Raw genomic sequence first — 18,731 nt, forward strand, 5'->3', positions numbered from 1 at the left:
TTGCCTTACGTGTGTTTCCATGTGCATACAAACACGCACAGGTACGTACATGTACAGATGCATACACACCCGTGTTTGTGTGTGTACACACCTTACGTATTATGGGTTCTCTCAAAGGCTATTAGGATTAAGCATTTTGGCCACGGTTGTATTCTCAGGGCCAAATACATTAGAGGTAAACGGGGCCGTCTGTCAAAAGGGTCAAAAAAGCCCACTTAAGGTGAATCTTTAATGAGGAATAGTTTTTGGTGCAGACACACACGGTGTTACCATAATGGCCCCAAACAAAAATGTTACCAGCTTTACACAGCAGGAATCGACACGACACTGCAACCTTAGGGATTTTCTAGCCTCCAGCAGACAGAGATTACACGCAAATAAATGCAACGTTAACACAAACTACGGCGTTCATTGTAATTGTTTTGGTTATCGGCTTGTTTCTGTATGTAATAAACGTAGATGATTTCGGCTATTTGCGTGCTCTTTTTTCCCTCGCTTGCAGTCACCGCTTGATTAATTTAGAGTTTCCTTCAGGAAATGAGCATGCTGGGATGGGAATACTTCCTCCTCTTCTAACACACACACTCCTTGCCCCATTTACGTGATTGTGCACACACGCACAGGCACTGCTTGGCAATGGCAGTCAGGCATCTATTTGGGCAGAATTGAAGTCCTACCAAAAAATGCGGTAGTCTGCGGAGCGGTGAAAAATATGACTAACAGATTTCAATTTAGTTGGACGTGAACAAGTTATTGTCATTTCAAAATGCTGTGTTCTTGTAAAATTAACTACATTCTATTAAATGGCATTAGCGTTCACACACATTTTCCAAGGCCTCGTTAATGCGTGCGTTGGTGCACGTAATCCAGATTGTGGCGAGGGGGCTGTGCGGTGAGTGGGGAGGGGGCAGTGGGGGTTTAGCGTGTGGGTTTGGGTACTCGCCAAGTGGCAAGGAATGAAATAAATACAATTTTAATAATATGGGAAGTTTTCTGACCTTGGCAATCGGCCATCCCTTTCGTGTCACCAAAGTCGACATCCTGCTCGTAGAGATCCCTGCGAGGAAGAAAAACACAAAAAAACGCCACAGTCGCGCCGCCGGAGGCTCATTCACGAGAACAACAGGGGCTGGTTTTTCACGTCTTAAAAATCCCGCCGCTTATTGTGCGGTGCTCTACGGAAAAACGCCGGAGCGTTTGAAAAGGCACCGCAGAGTGCGCCAGCATTCACTCCCGGTGGCTTGCAATTAAAACAAGCGGCCCACTTACTCCGCACTTGCCTTTCATTACTGCACACACACATACACACAAATTGGCTGATTGTATTACAGGGAGGCTCTTTTTGCCTTGATATTAATATCTACGAAACACATTTTTTGTTTGATAATTGCATGTATGAATGGCATCTTAGTGACCGAATTTATCTGTGTGTGGGGAGCGGTGGCACAATGTTTAGCGCAAGGTACTATGAACCCAGCGACCCAAATTGATTCCTTCTAGATTTGAAGCTTTCGTGACTGCAAGGATTTATACTCTTAGGTTTTTTTCTATGTGACTTTACCGAAAAAACCTAAGAGTACGAATTGATTCCTGACCACATTGGTGACCGATATCTGAACCGGTCCTGGACCCTCTCCGAGGTCAACTCAGCCTTAAAATGAGTACAGGTTTCCCTTGCTTTATGCGGGTTCGGTTTGTGCAAATTTTGCCTATATGCGACTAACCTATTTCCACCAAAAAAATCGCTCTATGCAGTTTGAATTCACTCTCCATGTGGCTATGTGGTTAGACGTGGGACAACACTGTGTGTGTACTGTGCACGCTACTCGGTAGGCAGCTGTCCCCTTGTGCGGTTTCTCTTTGTGCACCCTTTTATTGGAATGTGTCTACGGCATAAAGCGAGGGAAGCCTGTACCTAGTGTGGTGGGTAAACCACAATGGGCAGACAAAGGCGGCTGGGCATGGTGCTGTCCATCCACCCCATCGTGTGCCGTGCTGGCATTCATAGCAGCTCACAAACAACACTTGTCTCAACAGTCAGTTTTTTGTTTTAGTATTTGGGGATTTTTTTGGCACCAACAGTCTGTTAAAGGCTACATGGGGGATCTTTTCGCATGGTCTTACCATTCCAGGAACCTGGATTACCTTCCCGGCTATCAATAACACCTTTGGCAAATAGTAACAATCTGTCTTAGAGCTCCCATATTTAATTTAAGGCTTAAAATTTGTACTCTGTATAGTGTGTAAGCATCGGCACGGCGCAAAAAAAGGTAGCCGAGTGTGTTGATGAGCATAGCATCCTCTTTTATGACATTCTGACATTCACAGGTGATCGCTAACGGCACTCGACACAACATTTGGGAAATCTCTGTATGTGTGCGATGGGGAGAGGAATTCAATAAAGGCTGTGTTTTGGTTGCAGTGGCCACAGCACTACAACTGAACCAATGATGTGGGTTCAATCCCAAAAGGTAACTGCCTCGGGTGTGTGGCTTTTATAGGTCAACACAACCTAAACTAAGTGCACTGTGAGGTGTATTGACACAAACCACCGGATGAAAAACAAAAGAGCAGTCGCGTATAGTTATGTTTCCACATACCCAACCCGCCCGCGTGGAGCCAGCTGTAATTTGTGCTCACTCAAAAGAACTTCCGACAACGACTTAGGCAGTTTAAACAATAGGAAATTTAGCTAAATGTAACCAGAGCTGAGAACGGGTCTTGGCGGTTGGGTTGGGTTGGGTTAGCCGAGGTTTTCCACAGACCAATTACAAACAACGCACCGTAAACGAATCCGGTGGGAACTTCCGTAGACAAACAAGTAGTGCTGACTTAACAAGCTGCCGCGCGTAGAACTTGCCATTAAGTTTGCTGACGTCGTGCAAACTGCCGGCGGAGCAAGGCTGACCTCTGACACGCTCTGGCAGTGTGGCTACAACTTTCTCACAGCTCTTTCAGCACAGGTTTTTTTTTCGTTTTAGCTGCTTCGCAAATGTTGGTGGAGCCATCCAAGTGGCTGGTACACTGGGTTGTTCACTCAGGCTGGCTGCATCGTCGCGAACGGGTGAGAACGCGCTCACTGGGGAGAAGCAATCGACATCATGCGAAGAGCTTAAATGGGCCGTGACGTCAATGGCATCGAACTTGCTTGGTCTTACCGGACATCAGCGCACCTGTACATGCAAGCTGGTCTGCATTCGTTTGGCTTGTGCGTTTGACTCAATGTCAAATGACGCTTGCTCCGTGAATTTCTCAGTTCAAGGTGATCTATTTTAGCCACGTACCGTGGCCTCTGATTTACCCGCAATCAAGCAATGATTAAATTACCAGGATAATTAATTGAATGCGCTATGGAAGTGAATGTTAAAGAGAAAATGTATTGGTTGAAAGACACCCAGAAACTGTGACCACTGAACCTAACAGGCCATCTCTTTTCCCCACCCAATAGTCTAAATGAAATTTAAAATGTCGAATCAAATCTTGACTTAAAGCTTTCGTGACTGCAGGAATTCATATTCTTTGGGTCTTTTGGTAAATTCCCGTAGAAAGGTGCGAAGAAATAACAAAATACGACATTTCGATCACAACACAATCGGTCGTCATTAGGAAAAGGGGGTGGGGGGGGGGGTGATGACGACCGCTTGTGTTGCGATCGAAACGTCGTAGTTTTTTGTTATTTCTTTGAACCTTTCTACGTGACTTTACTGAAAGACACAAAGAATATCATTCAAATCAATCAAGGAGCATAGGGGACTTTCAAATAGCTGCCATAGTCACTCAGCTCATGACACAGCCGAAATAAAAAGCTCATTGGTGCTTATTATGAAAACACACATATGCACCGTTGCGTTATCTTTCCTCGCCAGCTATATTTGTTTTAGCGGGAACGGTCTGTGTACGCTGGATTGCTGCCAGCCCGAGGTGCCGTTAATCTGACGTGGGTGAGAGATTTTCGTTAGGAACTTTTTCTGCGAAAATTGTAAAGAAAACAGACACAAAAGTGTCCCTGAAAAGCAAAACGGAAATAAAACAAACAAGCACACACACACAAAGAAATAAATCAAATGTCCGCAGAAACGACAAGCAGGCACGCACGCACGCACTGACGGGGACATGGGTAGATAACTGTATGCACACACACGCACAAAGACCAAGATTCCCCCGTATAGCCTTGAGCTGATTGTTGGGGCATTGGCTGTTAGTGAGTACCTATTAAGGCCAGCACGGCACATGCGAGGGTGGGGGGCCAGCACCACGTATGGCCTCCTTTGTCTCCCCAGTGCTGATGTTTTCCATACCAAGTAATCATTTGAGGCTGAGTCGACCTAGGGGAGGGCCCAGGACCAGTTCAAATATTCATCCCTGTTTTGGTCATGAGCAGAAATTGAACTCGGGTCGCCGGGTTCGAAGCGCAGTGCGCTTATCGCTACACTACCGCTCCCCACACAAAACATGCTTCACATACACACACACATATATCTACCAACTACTCAGTTTGGTTCTTCTGAACATGAATCCCTGAACTTGGACCCAATCCATTAAATAAAATGTGAAGGGCAAACATGTATAAGCATGTAGATAAACAAGATTTGGCTTTTACAGAAGTACAAACCAATATACTTAAGGGAGCCATTAAATGCAGACTACCAGGGAAGATAACGGTGAAAATAGATTGAAAGTATCCTAACTGGCTTGTATTGCGAGCATAATTCGTTCCGGAAACGTGTTTTAAATCCAAAGCACTCGTATATCAAAGCATTCGTATATCAGTTGTGATCACGTGACGCTCGGCAGACAAAGCGTATACACGTACTACTCGTATTACAAGACCTCGCTCGTTTATCAAATTAATAGTTATTTAAACATTTGCTCGTCTTGCAAAACACTCGCAAGACCAAGTTACTCGCAATCCAAGGTTTTACTGTATAGCCTTTATGTATTATTGGGGCACATTTCACGAGTGAGTACCTATTCAGGTTTCCAATCTGCAAAAGTAAACGGTGTGGCCAGCACCACGCCCAGATAAATTTGTATCCCAACACTGGTGTTAAAAACAAAGGCAAAGCTCCCCCGTATAGCCTTAAAATACTGTTGGGACAAGTGCTGTTAGCGAGCACCTTTGAAGGCCAGCTAGGCATACGAGGGGGTGGGTGGCCAACATCACGTTCTAACATAGAAATGAACATATACACACACACAAAAAAACTAACGCATACACACACACTTATATAGGAGAGCACAAAGAGCCATGGCCTTGCTATATTATTTGTTACCATACATTCCACCTTTCAAATCTGCAGAAGTCTCCCAACAGGGCCGAAACAATGAACTAAAGCGGAAATCAGGGGCACATGGACAAGTGAGACTACGGCATTAAACATGGAATTGTCTGAATTCTATGCGCATTTGGTGATGTTCATCTCCACCGGAAGTCCACATTCCTTTGGTGGGTAACATTCCTTTGGTGGGTAACAGTTTCTTCACAGGACGACCACGATTGACATCCTATAAATTGGTACATCTTTTATTGACCTCGGAAGGATGATGAGCCAAGATGCCTGCAGGCCGACATTTTACCTCGTACAGTTTTTATACTTTGAATTACATTGAGAGAAAGCAACAATAACACGTGGATTGGATTTTATACCTACGTGACTTTACCGAAAGAACCAAAAAGTATAGGTCAAAGATAATTTAGGCTAAACCAAAACTAAACTTTTGATTTAAAGCTTTCGTGACTGCAGGGATTCATATTCTTGGTTCTTTCGGTATGCCCCACTGAGCTATACAGCTTTTTGTCAGAAGCTACCTGGCCACAAATGACAGCTCAGTGAAGTGGCTTATCCATGAGGAAATTTACAGCAGCCAAATACTCTTCAACGCACGTTTCTAAACTTAAACTAGCAAGTGGGCTTGGGCAAGGCCCATCAAGTGAAGGGACGACTGTCAGCAGTAAAGAAAAATGACAGTGTCGCGGCCAAGAAATTAAACGCGTCCGAGAGGACATCTACCATGGAGATCAGCTTGTATCCAGGAGCAAGGTGGATTAAATACATTGATCATGAGTTTCCACTTTGAGTCACTGCATCTACCCAGCTGGAATAAAACAGAAGAAGCTCTGCCCATAGTAGTGAGACCTTCATTAAGCCAGTGGGCAGAGAACGGCTGCTGGTGGCACAGACAAATTCTCCATATGCAAGCCGTCTGTTGTATAGCAGCTGGCTGGTGCAGTTGCTCTCCCTGGATTACTTGGCTGAAGAGCAGCCAAACGCAAGGACACCGAGAAACAAAGAAAAAGGCATTGTACTCTATTGCTGAGTGCCGGTTGGCAACCGAGTGTCAGGAAGGGTGAACAAACATCACTGTTCATGTGGGAAGCCTGCAGATGGACGGAGAGGCAAGTGCTAATCAGCGCCGTTGGGAAATCCTTGGAAGCCCTAGCTCGTGTGATTGAGTTATGCACAGCGTGGAGGTCTGGCAGAATTTCTGACGAATGTCAATAAAATGTGGTAATGAACTAGTGGACCTGAAAAATAAAAATATGAACAGTTCCCCAGAATAAATACAGCAGGTCACGTATTTTGCAAGCAGCAACATTGATTAACGCTTTGTAAACAGGAGTTGGGAGGTTCGGCAGATCTCTTTTGGCATCGGTGAAAGTGTATTTCAGAGATCGACATTCGGTATAGAAGAGAGTGTGTGGGTTGTGAAAGTAGGGGGGAGGCCCGTGGACTGTGGGTGTGTTTAAAAACGATGAGAACTTGTCTGCTTTCACACTCACTAATTGCTTGTGCTTTCAAGATAAAAGAAAGAGACGAACAGTAAACAAAAAAACACTGTTACTTTCACACCCATGTCACTCCTTTCCATTTTTAATCTGTTTGTATAAGTCTCTACTTTTTGGCAGCAGAAAAATGCAAGACTAAACTCTATGCTGCCAGGTAGTGATGTCAGGCAGCTTAGCACAGCTGTCAGGCTGTACTGTGAAGAAAGAAAATAACCATACAGATCTACAAAATCGCAGAGATTCTCACGTAGCATTCATAACAGTGCCTGCAACTTTATCATTATCGCCAACACAAATTACAAGCATGACATCTCCCCTATTATCCTCGAAAATAATTTGGTTCAAATTAATGGCGGACAAAACAATTGTGTCGCGATCGCTCTCGGCTCAAAGTGACGTTGCGTTTAAAAGGACAGGTAAAAGTCTTAGGTAACAACGTCTGTTGTGGTGGGAAGCTTTTCTTGCAAGGTCACCCCGAAACAAATTTAATTTTCACAAATCCATCTTAACTGGATCTCCACCACGGTAGCCCGCACGACTCCCTCCATCCTTCTTGACGGCAGATGTGACCTTGGTGATCCGCCTTTGCGGCACTTTTGGAGACAAACAATCGAACAAAGTCACTCTTTCCGCATCATCACACTAACCCACTGTAAGTTATAAGCCGTGTCCCTACCTCTGATCTATTACTATGCTAACTGTTTGACATGTGGTCCTGCCAGTTTAGACTGGGATCATGTGAATACCAAGGCTTTTTGAAAAGTACCCAAGGTTGTATTGTTCCTGTTTAAGCATTGACCTGCCTGTGATTGCATTCGTGTGCTAATGGTTTAAATATGCTCCACTCAGTCCATAATGATTTTCTTGTATTCCCAGACATCAGCCATTCAATTGCTTGCAAACGATGCTGCTGTATTGCGTGTAGATTTAACTCAACACATGCACCTCAAGATGAAATCAATGCTGCTGCTGCTTAAGTTCAAGACTTTTACAAACTCCAATCAACTTGTGCAAATCCCAAAGTGCAGTCCTATTAACATGATTAATCATACACTTTTTGCCTTACCTTATAAGACTTAAATCCTTCTTTTTAAAGCACAAATGTAAATATGACATCAAATAATTTAACTCAGGATTGTAAAACTAAGCCATTATAACCAACCGCCCATGCTTACCAAATATATGAAAGGGAAAAGTCCTGCCATGACTGGATCGTCTGTATTTGTTGCCACTTAAAAAAAATACTTGGGTAAAATGTAAACGTAACACATCAGCGGAGGTAATTTGTATAATAATACAATAATTTACAGCTATTTGTCAACCCACTGCTGGAACACGGTCCCCTCCGTCGCTAACAGATCTCCCATTCCACAAATATCACCACACAAAGCACTGCTCCGTTAAGTTAGGAAGCCCTCGTTGAGGAGGTAAGAACCCAAAAATGATAGCAAGTCTCTTGCAAAGGAGACATGGGATTTAACAAAAATAAATATTCATTGGGGCAAGAAGCAACAGCCAATGCCAAGTGAGTTTTCTGAAGCAGTGCCGAGAAAGCTGGGCAACCTAAATGGTGAACTTCCAACCCAGAGGCGAGCACACAAACCACTGAAGCACCGTGGCCAACCACTCTAAAAAAAGACACAAACGCAGAGGAGACCTTGTATTGGGTGGCCCCTGATGGGCTAAACGCAGACAGGCAAATAAATAAGCCACAGTTCATTTGGCTGAGACACCAACACACAGAGGCCTATGAATTACTCGACCGACAAGGTCGCTTTGTAGCCATTGTCCTTGCGGAAGTTCTGTACGATAAAAAATAAAAGTAAAATACAAGAAAGCACAATAAATAAATAACCCCCACCACTGCGGATGCACCTGACTCCCTGGAGAAATTTATCATTAGCGGACACAAAAGGCGCTGTCCTAATTGTTTTGGGGAAACAGTTCTGTACCAGAGGCGACAGTCCATAAATTAAAATAATGCCAACGCGAGTCAGCTAATGCGGAGGAATGAAAAGCAGTGCAGGCTCACGATGACAAGCCCATTGATTAGTCTTCATCGCCATAATAAATCAATTACAATGTTTCTAAATTGCTTCATTATTAAGGAGATTGTTTTTTTTTCTCCACCAAACACCGATGTCCATAAAGTACGTTCGTTCGTTTTTTTTCCCCTTCCCATTTTTCACACGTCCACAGTCGAAGAAGCGATTTGACCACTTGGTGATTAAAGAAAATGGCTAAGACGGCGGTGAGACCCACGCGAATGTGTTTCCCGGGTGTCGATGCACCCAGAATTAACGGCGCTAATTAAACGCACTCACGTCGTGTGCGAGATGATTCGGGCGCAGGAGTCGTCCTGCCAGCCGCAGTACGGGTCGCGTGCCGCTATGCAGTTCCTGATGCACGACCGGGGCAAGGGCACACATGCACACACATTTTTTTTAACTATCACAAAATTTTCAATACTTTGAAAGTCATTCTCAGATATGAAACGTATAGCACAGTTGTCTCAATAGGTTTCGAACGTGACTGAAGAACAAGACCGTTTTATAGGTGAAATAAATAAAAAGGCACCAAAGTGTGACTTGGGGGAAATACACGAGAGTACAGGGAGCGTGGACGGATAAATACATGCAAGCGGTGAAAAAAGACATCAGCACACGGGCAAACAACACACTCTTGTCTCAATAACTTGATAATGGAAGCAATTACAGCTTTTTAATAGATATCTATATTTAGCAAGCCTGTATGTGTTAGGTCATAAATCCTATCTTAATGGAAAAATTCTTAAATAATTAACTTTTACATTAAGGGGTCATCTAATTAAAAGTTTGAACAATGCTTGTGTGCGTGGCAAGGTGAAGTGTAAAGCTGGGAAGTGGTCGGGGAGGCGAGACAATGAAAAAGGTAACTGGTTGCATCTTGACAGTCCACGTGATCACCAACCTTCCCAGAGCCCGCACCCCCCTCCTTCCCCCCCCCGCAAACCCCTCCCCCCCCCCTACCCTCCCGCCAGCTCCCCAGCCGCACGTAGCATCTCAAACATCTCCAGACTCCCCCGCCGAAGCCAGCGACCCTCACGGCACTGGGAAGTGGCGCGAGAGGAGCGAGATGTGAAAGGTCTACAGGCTTATTGGGACTCTCCCAGCCCCCAGCTGGGCGTGCAAAAAACTCATTGCCTGAGGCTCAAAAGGCAGCCAAAGTAGGCAGACGTGGGTCATTTTGAGGGAAAGCTCTAACTGGGGAAGGTGAGGCTGCAGATGGGGAAGGGGGTACCAACTCAGGCAGAAGCTTCCCCTTCAGAGGACTACACATCCACCGATGTATCACGCCCGCACCTGCCGTGCTTTAATTGCAGTCTGCGTTACACGCAGGTGCGGGGGGTGTGGAATTAACTGGAGCGTGCCATATGGCATGCAGAGAGGGCATCAAATCACATTGGTGCTGGTGCTGACGCCGGTTGGCAGGAATGGCACTTTGTAGCCACTGTCCACAAAGACTGCTGTGATGTGTAGGTAGAGGAGGTCATCGACTGGAGTGCGCTGCCTCATTGAGAGAGGCATGCTGGAATCGCCACAACCGCAATATGAATGTTGGCCGTTTTATTTGTGGAGATCGGGGCGTGGAAATGGTACGGCTCTCTATTGATATGCTGTCAGGCAGTACAGCTCATCTTCAACACGAGGTTGAAAACCTTTGGCCTATGGGCCTCATGCTATTTAACGAAACGGTTGACGGGCCAAGTGAATGGAACAACGATTTTCAATTTAGAAAATGCTCATTCTCTGATTAGAAAAAGTTCATCTTATTTCCATTCTTAATCAATACATGCTTGCTAAAACATGCATGCAGGGTCTTTTTTAGAGCGAGGCACTAATGAAAAATATTTCATCCCTGACTGGGGCGTGCAGATTAATTTTAAGTGATGATTAATTTATTTTGTCTCTCGGTCAAATATTTCTCATCATGGTTCATCTGACAAAAGCCACCAGCAAATAGTCCTTGGTGGCTGAGTTGCAAGGCCACAGCCTTAACATTTGTTCCATTTGCACTCGACACTGCTCTCCACATACATTGGTAAAAAAAAACTGGACGATCGCAATCAGGCTTCTGCAGCCTCGTTGCGATCTCTAAGGCTCAAAAACTCGGGCCATATCGCGAGAAGGATATCTCACAATACTGGAATAGGGGAGGGGGCCTTGCATGTAAATTCATCGCCTTTAACGGGTCTATTATTAGGCACTTGACAAAACTGGGACGTTTAGTGTGCTGGGGAAGACTTGCATATGCATCGCTACCTACAAAGGAGGATCTTCTAGGAAAACTGGAATGGTGGCAAGACCCGTAGCTACAGAGCATTGCATGCTATGCATCCAGAAAAGGGAGAAAAAAAACATCCTCCCACTCAAAGCTCGTGGGGGCCCACCAATCCAGATCTCTGTGTGCCACATTACAAGTGAGTGGCACTGTGCTTGGCGAGGATAAATAGTTTATAATCTCTTCTTTATAGGAAAGGGGATGCAGGAGGTGGTGGCTAAGGTGGGGGATTAGGAAGGTGGGTGATGAAAGAAGTTCTTTAGATTTCTCTTTATTAGTTTCTCCCCGCAGGGAGTTACTACCATGGTTCCTCCAGCTTTTATTATATACACTGATTTTTGGTGTGTGTCAATACAAAAAGGTGAAAACTTTTCCATCAGTTTTTAAGCACGAAGCAAACCCACAGATGTGCATCTCAAAACAATTAAGTTCGTCTCAAAACTATAAACTTGGGAACTTTATTGCAATACAAGAGATATGTGCCGGATAAGATGCAAGATACAAAGCTGGTCCAGAGAAGCCAGTGTTTGTTTAGTGAATGGCCGTGGACATTTGGATCTGACGCAGAAACTGAAATGACATTCCACTCGTTCATCTCTGCTCTCTCAGAATTTTGTAAGGAAGCCAAAGTGCATTTTGCTAAAGGGCCTAAGTGCATACATAGCTTGTCATGGCTCTTGACAGCAGCAGCAATGTCAGACAAAATGTTAATAGACTGTAAGTGTTGCTGCCTTTTATGAGCTTCTACTGGTGCTGAGGTCCTGGGTTTGGCTGCAGTCAAGGTTTGGCGTTTATTGAAAGTCGATGAGAAACAATGGCAGGGCTTAGGCCACCTCTATATGTGGGGCTAAGGTACAGATGAGAGCAGCTGGCGACGTCCGTACCCGCTGCCTCGCGGCGGTGTCAGCCCGGCACTGACACCTCTCACGGAGGCCTTCATTGTTAACTGTCCATCAATGTAGTGTAACATTTAATCCAATTAAGGGAGAATATTTGACGATTGTAATTTTGCGTGCAGTTTCGCTGTCACATGTTCCTTTAACCTCGCTGTGCTAGCCATGCCATGTGATTTCACAATGCGTTGCACGAGCATTGTTTTTTGTTTTTACATTCACATTCATATGAGGCACAGACCATGAAGCTCACTGCACATGACAACCTCCTAAAGGCACCGGAGTTGAAGGAGTTAAAATTAATCCTTCCTGAGTCAAAATTAAACTCAGGACCCAGAGGCACCAGCGCAGAACTCAGTACTGCGAGCACATCAAACCATCCGGCGGCCAGAAGAAACGCATGCACACACACACACATATGCTCACATCTGCATAATGATGACTGAAATTTTGCCAAGAAGTCAAAGCCCCCTCACCCACAACCTCTGCATTTACATTTAAAGAGCCTGGCATGAATCGGAATGACTCCATATATAACAAAGCAAGGTCTCACGATCGTACACTTCTAAATAAAGTATCAAAAGTTTATCAGATAAAGTCAAAATGTCCCCTGGACTCAAAGAAAGCTTTCTCACCTTCAAGGTGAGTTTGCAAAAAAAAACATTTCGGCACCGATTGCAGGCCTTCCCCTGGCACTGGCCGCTGCATGCAGAGAACCTGAGAGACGTTTTAATTGAGGCAGCACCCCCAACTTGATGCCTGTAACTACTTTTGCAGGCTCCAACCCAGTGAAGGATGCCAGCCTACATACTTATAACCACATTAACCAGAAGCGCAAAGTTGAAACCGAGGAACGTTATTAAATGGTTATTGGACCATATATAACCATGCATAACCATGGCAAAATCCAAACTAAACAGCTGACACAAACATTTAAAGATGCAGTGGAATTGGCACCCTGACACGAAACACAAACATTTATCTTGCCCATCTTTGCTACTAAGTAGCCGCTATCAGCTACCACGGACAAACACATCTGAACCGGAATCTACGGATGAGCCATCCAATGGCCTGAGTATACATATGTATTATTATTGTGCCACGTGGTCTGCTAGTGGTAGCCTTGTGTTCTTTGCTTACGGACATAAATTTTAGAAAATTCTGTTACTGAAGAAATATATATGTCATGTATTTAAAACATTCAGTAAACCCTTAGCCTTCATTAAGCCTTTATGGTAAAAAGCAGAGGTGGTACAGGATGCAACGTTGTCCTAAGTTGAGCGGTCATTAAGAGTAATATTTATTTAATGTGTAGAATTACTTGCGGTGTGCAAAAAAACTCCCATTACCAGAAATGCTCTTCCCCAAATTCGTGTGGATTCAAGATGTTTTACTGTATTTATACAATTGTGGAAAGGTTATGAAGCGCACTCCTCAATCACTCAGAGAAACTGAAGTCTTGGTACAGAACTCAGAGGCATCAATGCAGGGAAACCAAAGCACATGCAAGGTCAAAGAGCACGGCAGGGAAAAATCCACTTCTTCCGTGTCAAAGGTCGAAGGTCGAAGCCCTCAAAAGGGCAAATGCAGAATGTGACTTGAATCAAGAAAGCCTCATTACTCTTCAGTCCATGGGAGAATGCCTTCGCCCTTTTCAGACAGGTCAAATGCTGTGCGGGAAGGAAAATCGGTGACCCCATTGTCACCACTGCATGCCGCCCCCCACCCCCAACCCCGAGGATGGTGCAAACCGATCAACTTAGCGGCGCTTACTTCCTACACCTGGCGTGGCGCTCGCAGCGACTCAGCGGCAAGCGAACGACGCAGGCGGAGAAGGCGACAAAGAGAGCGTGGCTCTCGACGTCCAGCTGGATGCCCAGGATGCGGCGGTCTTCCTTGTCCCCTCTGTTGCACCTGCAGCCGGGAGAATTTAACAGATATTGTCACAGTTCTCCCATGTGTTTTCTGGTTCTTTCCCGCATGTTGCTCAACGTGACGTCCGACGGAATTCGCTGCACGTGATGGGACAGGATCGTATTCAAGCTGAAAACACATCAGAGACACATTCAGCACAACCATAAAAAAACTACACACAAAGTGGTCAAGAGCTGGCTTACCACAGCGAATAGGATGGCATTTCAAAGCATGGTTTCCACTCGCAGCTATAGGCTTGGATGGGTTGCGTCTGGTACAGGCATAAGAATAAATTGGTCTCGCAACTACCTGGGGGTCCATGAGCTGGTTAAACCGCAGACTGCGTACGCACCACACCAGATCAATTATCAGTGTGGAATGTTAAAATATGTACATTTAGATGACCCTTGGGGGAAAAAACTGTCTACTTGTTTTGGATAATACATTGAATATTACTGGAATATTCCCCAATATACTGTAGGGCAGCAGTAATGATTAATTTTTGGTTGTAACATGGAGCAATTACCTACAAGTGAAACTGCCTTCATCCATAAAAACACAATTTTCTGTAATGAGTCCAACTGACCTCAGTAGTGTGCAGTATTGAACTTGTACACCATGATTAAGGAACTTAAAGTCCAACACGATGAGCGATTTCTCGCAAAAATTTGGCTGCAGTGAATCACTGCCCCCCCCAACCCCCTGCTGTCCTCCACCAGCATTTGTCAGAAATGTTTGAATGATATGCTACTGGCCACAGAAAGGGATATAAAATGTGTAGATTTACAAAAAAAAAATTCAGCACATTCATCAATAACACTGTGGCCGTAAAAAGAAAAGTATCAAATAGCTGACACGTTCTGGGCAATGGCCCCTTTTCCCCCAGCACAGACAGAGGCCAGAGAGGTAGAGAAGCCTATGTGCTGTGGAGACAGACACCATTGGCACAAACGTCGCCGATATACTTTGCTTTTTTTAGGCTGTCTATTTGATGAACGCTTTAATTTTTTTTGTGATTTGTGCTTGTGCACCGCTGCATGACAATTAAAACAACTGATTGGCTACTGTTCCTAAGATATTTAAGTTTTACATTTTACGTCGATGGGTAGTGACATCGCGGATGTCACTGTGTGGTGCCGGCCCTAGACAGGCACGGCGTGTGATGTACTCACATCGTGGACATCACTTGTGTAGCGACATCGTGGATGTCACTGGGTAATGCCGTCTCTAGCGAGGCACGGCGTGCGATGTATTACCATCGCGGACACCCCGTACATGTGGGTGTAGTACCAGCCCTAGAGGGGCTCGGTGAGCACTGATAGAGAGCGCCGAGTGGCACCACGCTCAGTGTGCAGTGCTGTCCCCTATAGGAGGGGGTGTGAGGGTAAAGGCCATGAATGGGGTTAATATAGGCCATGGCACTCTAGTTGACCCTGGAAGGCATGTGACGGGTAAGATCTACACAGGGGCCCCAAGTGGGGGCTAGGGGTGGTCACGTGTCGGGTCGAGATCCTGCTAGAGGGTTCGAGAAGGTGGTCGTGGCCAAGAGCGGAGCCAGCCACAGCCAGTGAGGATATAAGCCGGGTCCTCAGAGGGACCGGGGTTGAGCATTGCTGTTGTTATCCTGAAGATCTATGTTCTATGTCCAAGAAGAGTCACCAACAAATGGACCTGGACCCAAGCCGGGATCCAGTCCGTTGTAGCTACTCCCAGTGTGATTAGTGTAATTAGGCTGATGTCCACCACCATAGTGTGTAGTTAGCCTGGTGGTCCACCACCACAGGCTGTTATCTGGTAAAGGGGCAGTTACCCCTTTGTGTTGGTATCAATAAATGTGTTGCCTCCAAAGAGTGCGTCTGTGACTCAGTTGAATCCACTACATATGTATATTCTGTAGATAAATTACGATTTCAAGCTTTAGTGAATGCAGGGAATCATATTCTTGGTTCTTTTGGTAAAGTCACGTAGTAGAGAAATAATAAAATAATAAAAATAAAACAATAGAATTCTTACGACGTTTCGATTGCAACACAATCAATCATCATCAGGTGTGAAAACCACAGCAATCAATTTTCCCTTTTACGTGACTTTACCGAAAGAACCAAGAATATTGTGCAGATAGTAGAGTTTTACTCATAAATTGTAAACCTATGCCTTTGCATGTGTTTATGGTTGCTTTATATGATAACATGTCACCTGGCCTGTTCATGGAACGCTTTAAAAATCAGCAAAAGGGTTATATAAATAAAATGTATCATGAAACAAAAGGCAAACAACTATAATGTATATATAAGTACATAGTTTAGTCCTTATTCAGTGTCTACTATGGCGCTTCTTGGCTTGTCTCTTGTATTCATTAATGGAGCATCTCTTGTCACTGTCCAGCAATAGTCTGAAAGCATTGATGGGCTCCATTGGCCCTGATTGGCGTTTCTACATTGTCACAATGTCCTGGTGACATCGCTCGCCACGCTCGGTCGCTCGCTGCTCCGCAGTTCGGTGGGAAAAAATCTAGATGAAAGAGCAAAACATTTTTCTTTAGTGATATGTTGCAACCGAGGCTTTTGTATGCCGTGAGGAGGTTTTCCACCAATTCCTTGTAGATGTTTGCCTTGTTGTTTCCGAGAAAATGTGTTGCCACTAATTGGAAGGCGTTCCATGCCGTCTTTTCCTCGCCACGCAGTGCACTGTGAAATGCATCATCTCGAAGAAGTTCACGAATCTGAGGACTGACAAAGACACCTTCCTTTATATTTGCTTCACTTAACCTTGGAAATTTTCCACGGAGGTACTTGAAAGCTGCTTGTGTTTTGTCCATGGCTTTGACAAAGTTCTTCATCAGACCCAGCTTGATGTGTTAGGGTGGTAACAAAATCTTCTTCGATTCAACAAGTTGTGGATGATGAACACTTTTCCTCCCAGGCTCCAATGACTATCAAAGTGGCCAATCTGTCTTGATGTAGCGGGAATCTCTCGCACGACTATCCCATTCGCAGATAAAACAGCAGTACTCTGTGTATCCAGTCTGCAGACCAAGCAAGAGAGCAACAACCTTCAAATTGCCACAAAGCTGCCACTGATATTGGTCATAGTTTATGCACCTCAAAAGTTGTTTCATGTTGTCATAGGTTTCCTTCATATGGACTGCATGACCAACTGGAATTGATGGCAAAACATTGCCATTATGGAGCAAAACAGCTTTAATACTCATCTTCGATGAATCAATGAACAGTCTCCACTCATCTGGATCATGAATGATGTTCAGGGCTGCCATCACACCATTCATGTTGTTGCAGGCTGCAAGATCACCTTCCATGAAGAAGAATGAGACAAGATCCTTTTGACGGTCATGGCACATGGAAACCCTAACATCACCTGTCAGGAGATTCCACTGCTGCAGTCTGGAGCCCAACAGCTCTGCCTTGCTCTTGGGCAGTTCCAAATCCCACACATGGTCCTTCAGTTCACCTTGTGTTATGAGGTGTGGTTCCGAGGAGGAGGATGGGAGAAAATCTGGGTCATGTGACCTTGATAGTTCAGGACCAGAAGTTTCATCCTGTTCCTCTTCCTCGTCTGACTCAAGTGAGAATAATTCTGATGCATCAGGAACCGGCAGTCCTTCTCCGTGGGGTACTGAGTGTATAGCTGATGGGATGTTTGGATAATGCAGTCCACTTTTTCTTCTTTGACACACCTTTCCCAACTGGAGGCGCCATGCAGAAGTAACAATTGCTGATATGATCTGTTGGCTCTCTCCAAATCATTGGCACTGCAAAAGGCATAGATTTCCTTTTCCTGTTCAACCACTGGCGAAGATTTGTTGCACAAGTATTGCAGCATATGTGTCTTGTCCTGATCTCCAATTTTGCAGCCAAAATATAGGTGATAGGCTTTCTTAACCATAGTGGTTATAGTGCACTTTTGTGATGCAAACGTCACTTCACCACCAACATAGCAGAAGTTATTTGCTTTGTTCACACAAGTACAAGGCATCTCTGCTCACTTTGGCTAAACAGAAATGTGTCCCTTTGCAAAATCAAACACTGACAAATAATAGAGCACGACACTGCACGATTTCTAGAGCTGATTTTGGGCAATTAGTTCAGCAGAGGGATGCAAGTCTAGTTATGCATCATCCATGATTTCTAGGGATAACATGATGCAATTCATATCATGTATGATGCAATACCAGGTTCAGATTGCGTCAATAATTGTTATGCTCAAAAAGCAAGTACTGTCTAAACCCAATCATAGATTTATTCATAGATCTAGTCAAAGATGTATTTGTTATTTCTGGTTTAAACTGAGATCCCTTCCCAACTCACTTATCCTCTGACATTCCGAAGTCAAGGGTCGTAAAAACTGACCCAGTAGCATATCTAATAAACGAGAGCCAATCAACAAATTTAAGCATCATTTTCATTTTTAGTGACCCAGAATTAGGTAAAGTTGGACTAAATTTATTTCGGAAGCATTTTGTCTGCAGACCAGTGTAATCAGACGTAGATAGAACATTGTTCTCACTTCCTCACATTTTGTGCCACGTCTTTTAAGAGTGTGCAGACACAGTAGTGCACCAAAAGTTCTCCCGAGCTCTGCGCTACTCTTGGATCGGCGTGTTGGCTCCGCGTGATGCCAAACACACATCCCCCCCCCACATCCTCAACCTTCAACCCCTACCTGCAAAATCTGGGGCATGTCGATCTCGAGCACTTATCCCAATTATAACCACTCGTGAGCCCGAGAGAGAGGGCTCTCACGGTGAAAATCAGCGTGCAGCGAAGTGAGGCATGCAACGGGAATGCTGCTGCAGGAAA

The 18,731-nt window shown here is 44.7% G+C and overlaps 1 protein-coding gene across 3 annotated transcripts in view; it reads right to left on the reverse strand.

The window, feature by feature from the left end:
* Positions 1-18,731, reverse strand: part of LOC144945974 (semaphorin-6A-like) — a 147,270-nt gene that overhangs the window by 14,680 nt on the left and 113,859 nt on the right. For all 3 annotated transcript variants that reach the window (XM_078874668.1, XM_078874669.1, XM_078874667.1), the window contains 3 exons: positions 13,774-13,914; positions 9,112-9,186; positions 999-1,057 (listed from right to left, as the gene is read on the reverse strand). In XM_078874668.1, the coding sequence (XP_078730794.1) occupies positions 999-1,057; positions 9,112-9,186; positions 13,774-13,914 (275 nt within the window). The remainder of the gene's footprint in view (positions 1-998; positions 1,058-9,111; positions 9,187-13,773; positions 13,915-18,731) is intronic.

This window comes from Lampetra fluviatilis, chromosome 39 (assembly GCF_964198595.1).
Source record: "Lampetra fluviatilis chromosome 39, kcLamFluv1.1, whole genome shotgun sequence".
Taxonomy (NCBI): Eukaryota; Metazoa; Chordata; class Hyperoartia; order Petromyzontiformes; family Petromyzontidae; genus Lampetra; species Lampetra fluviatilis.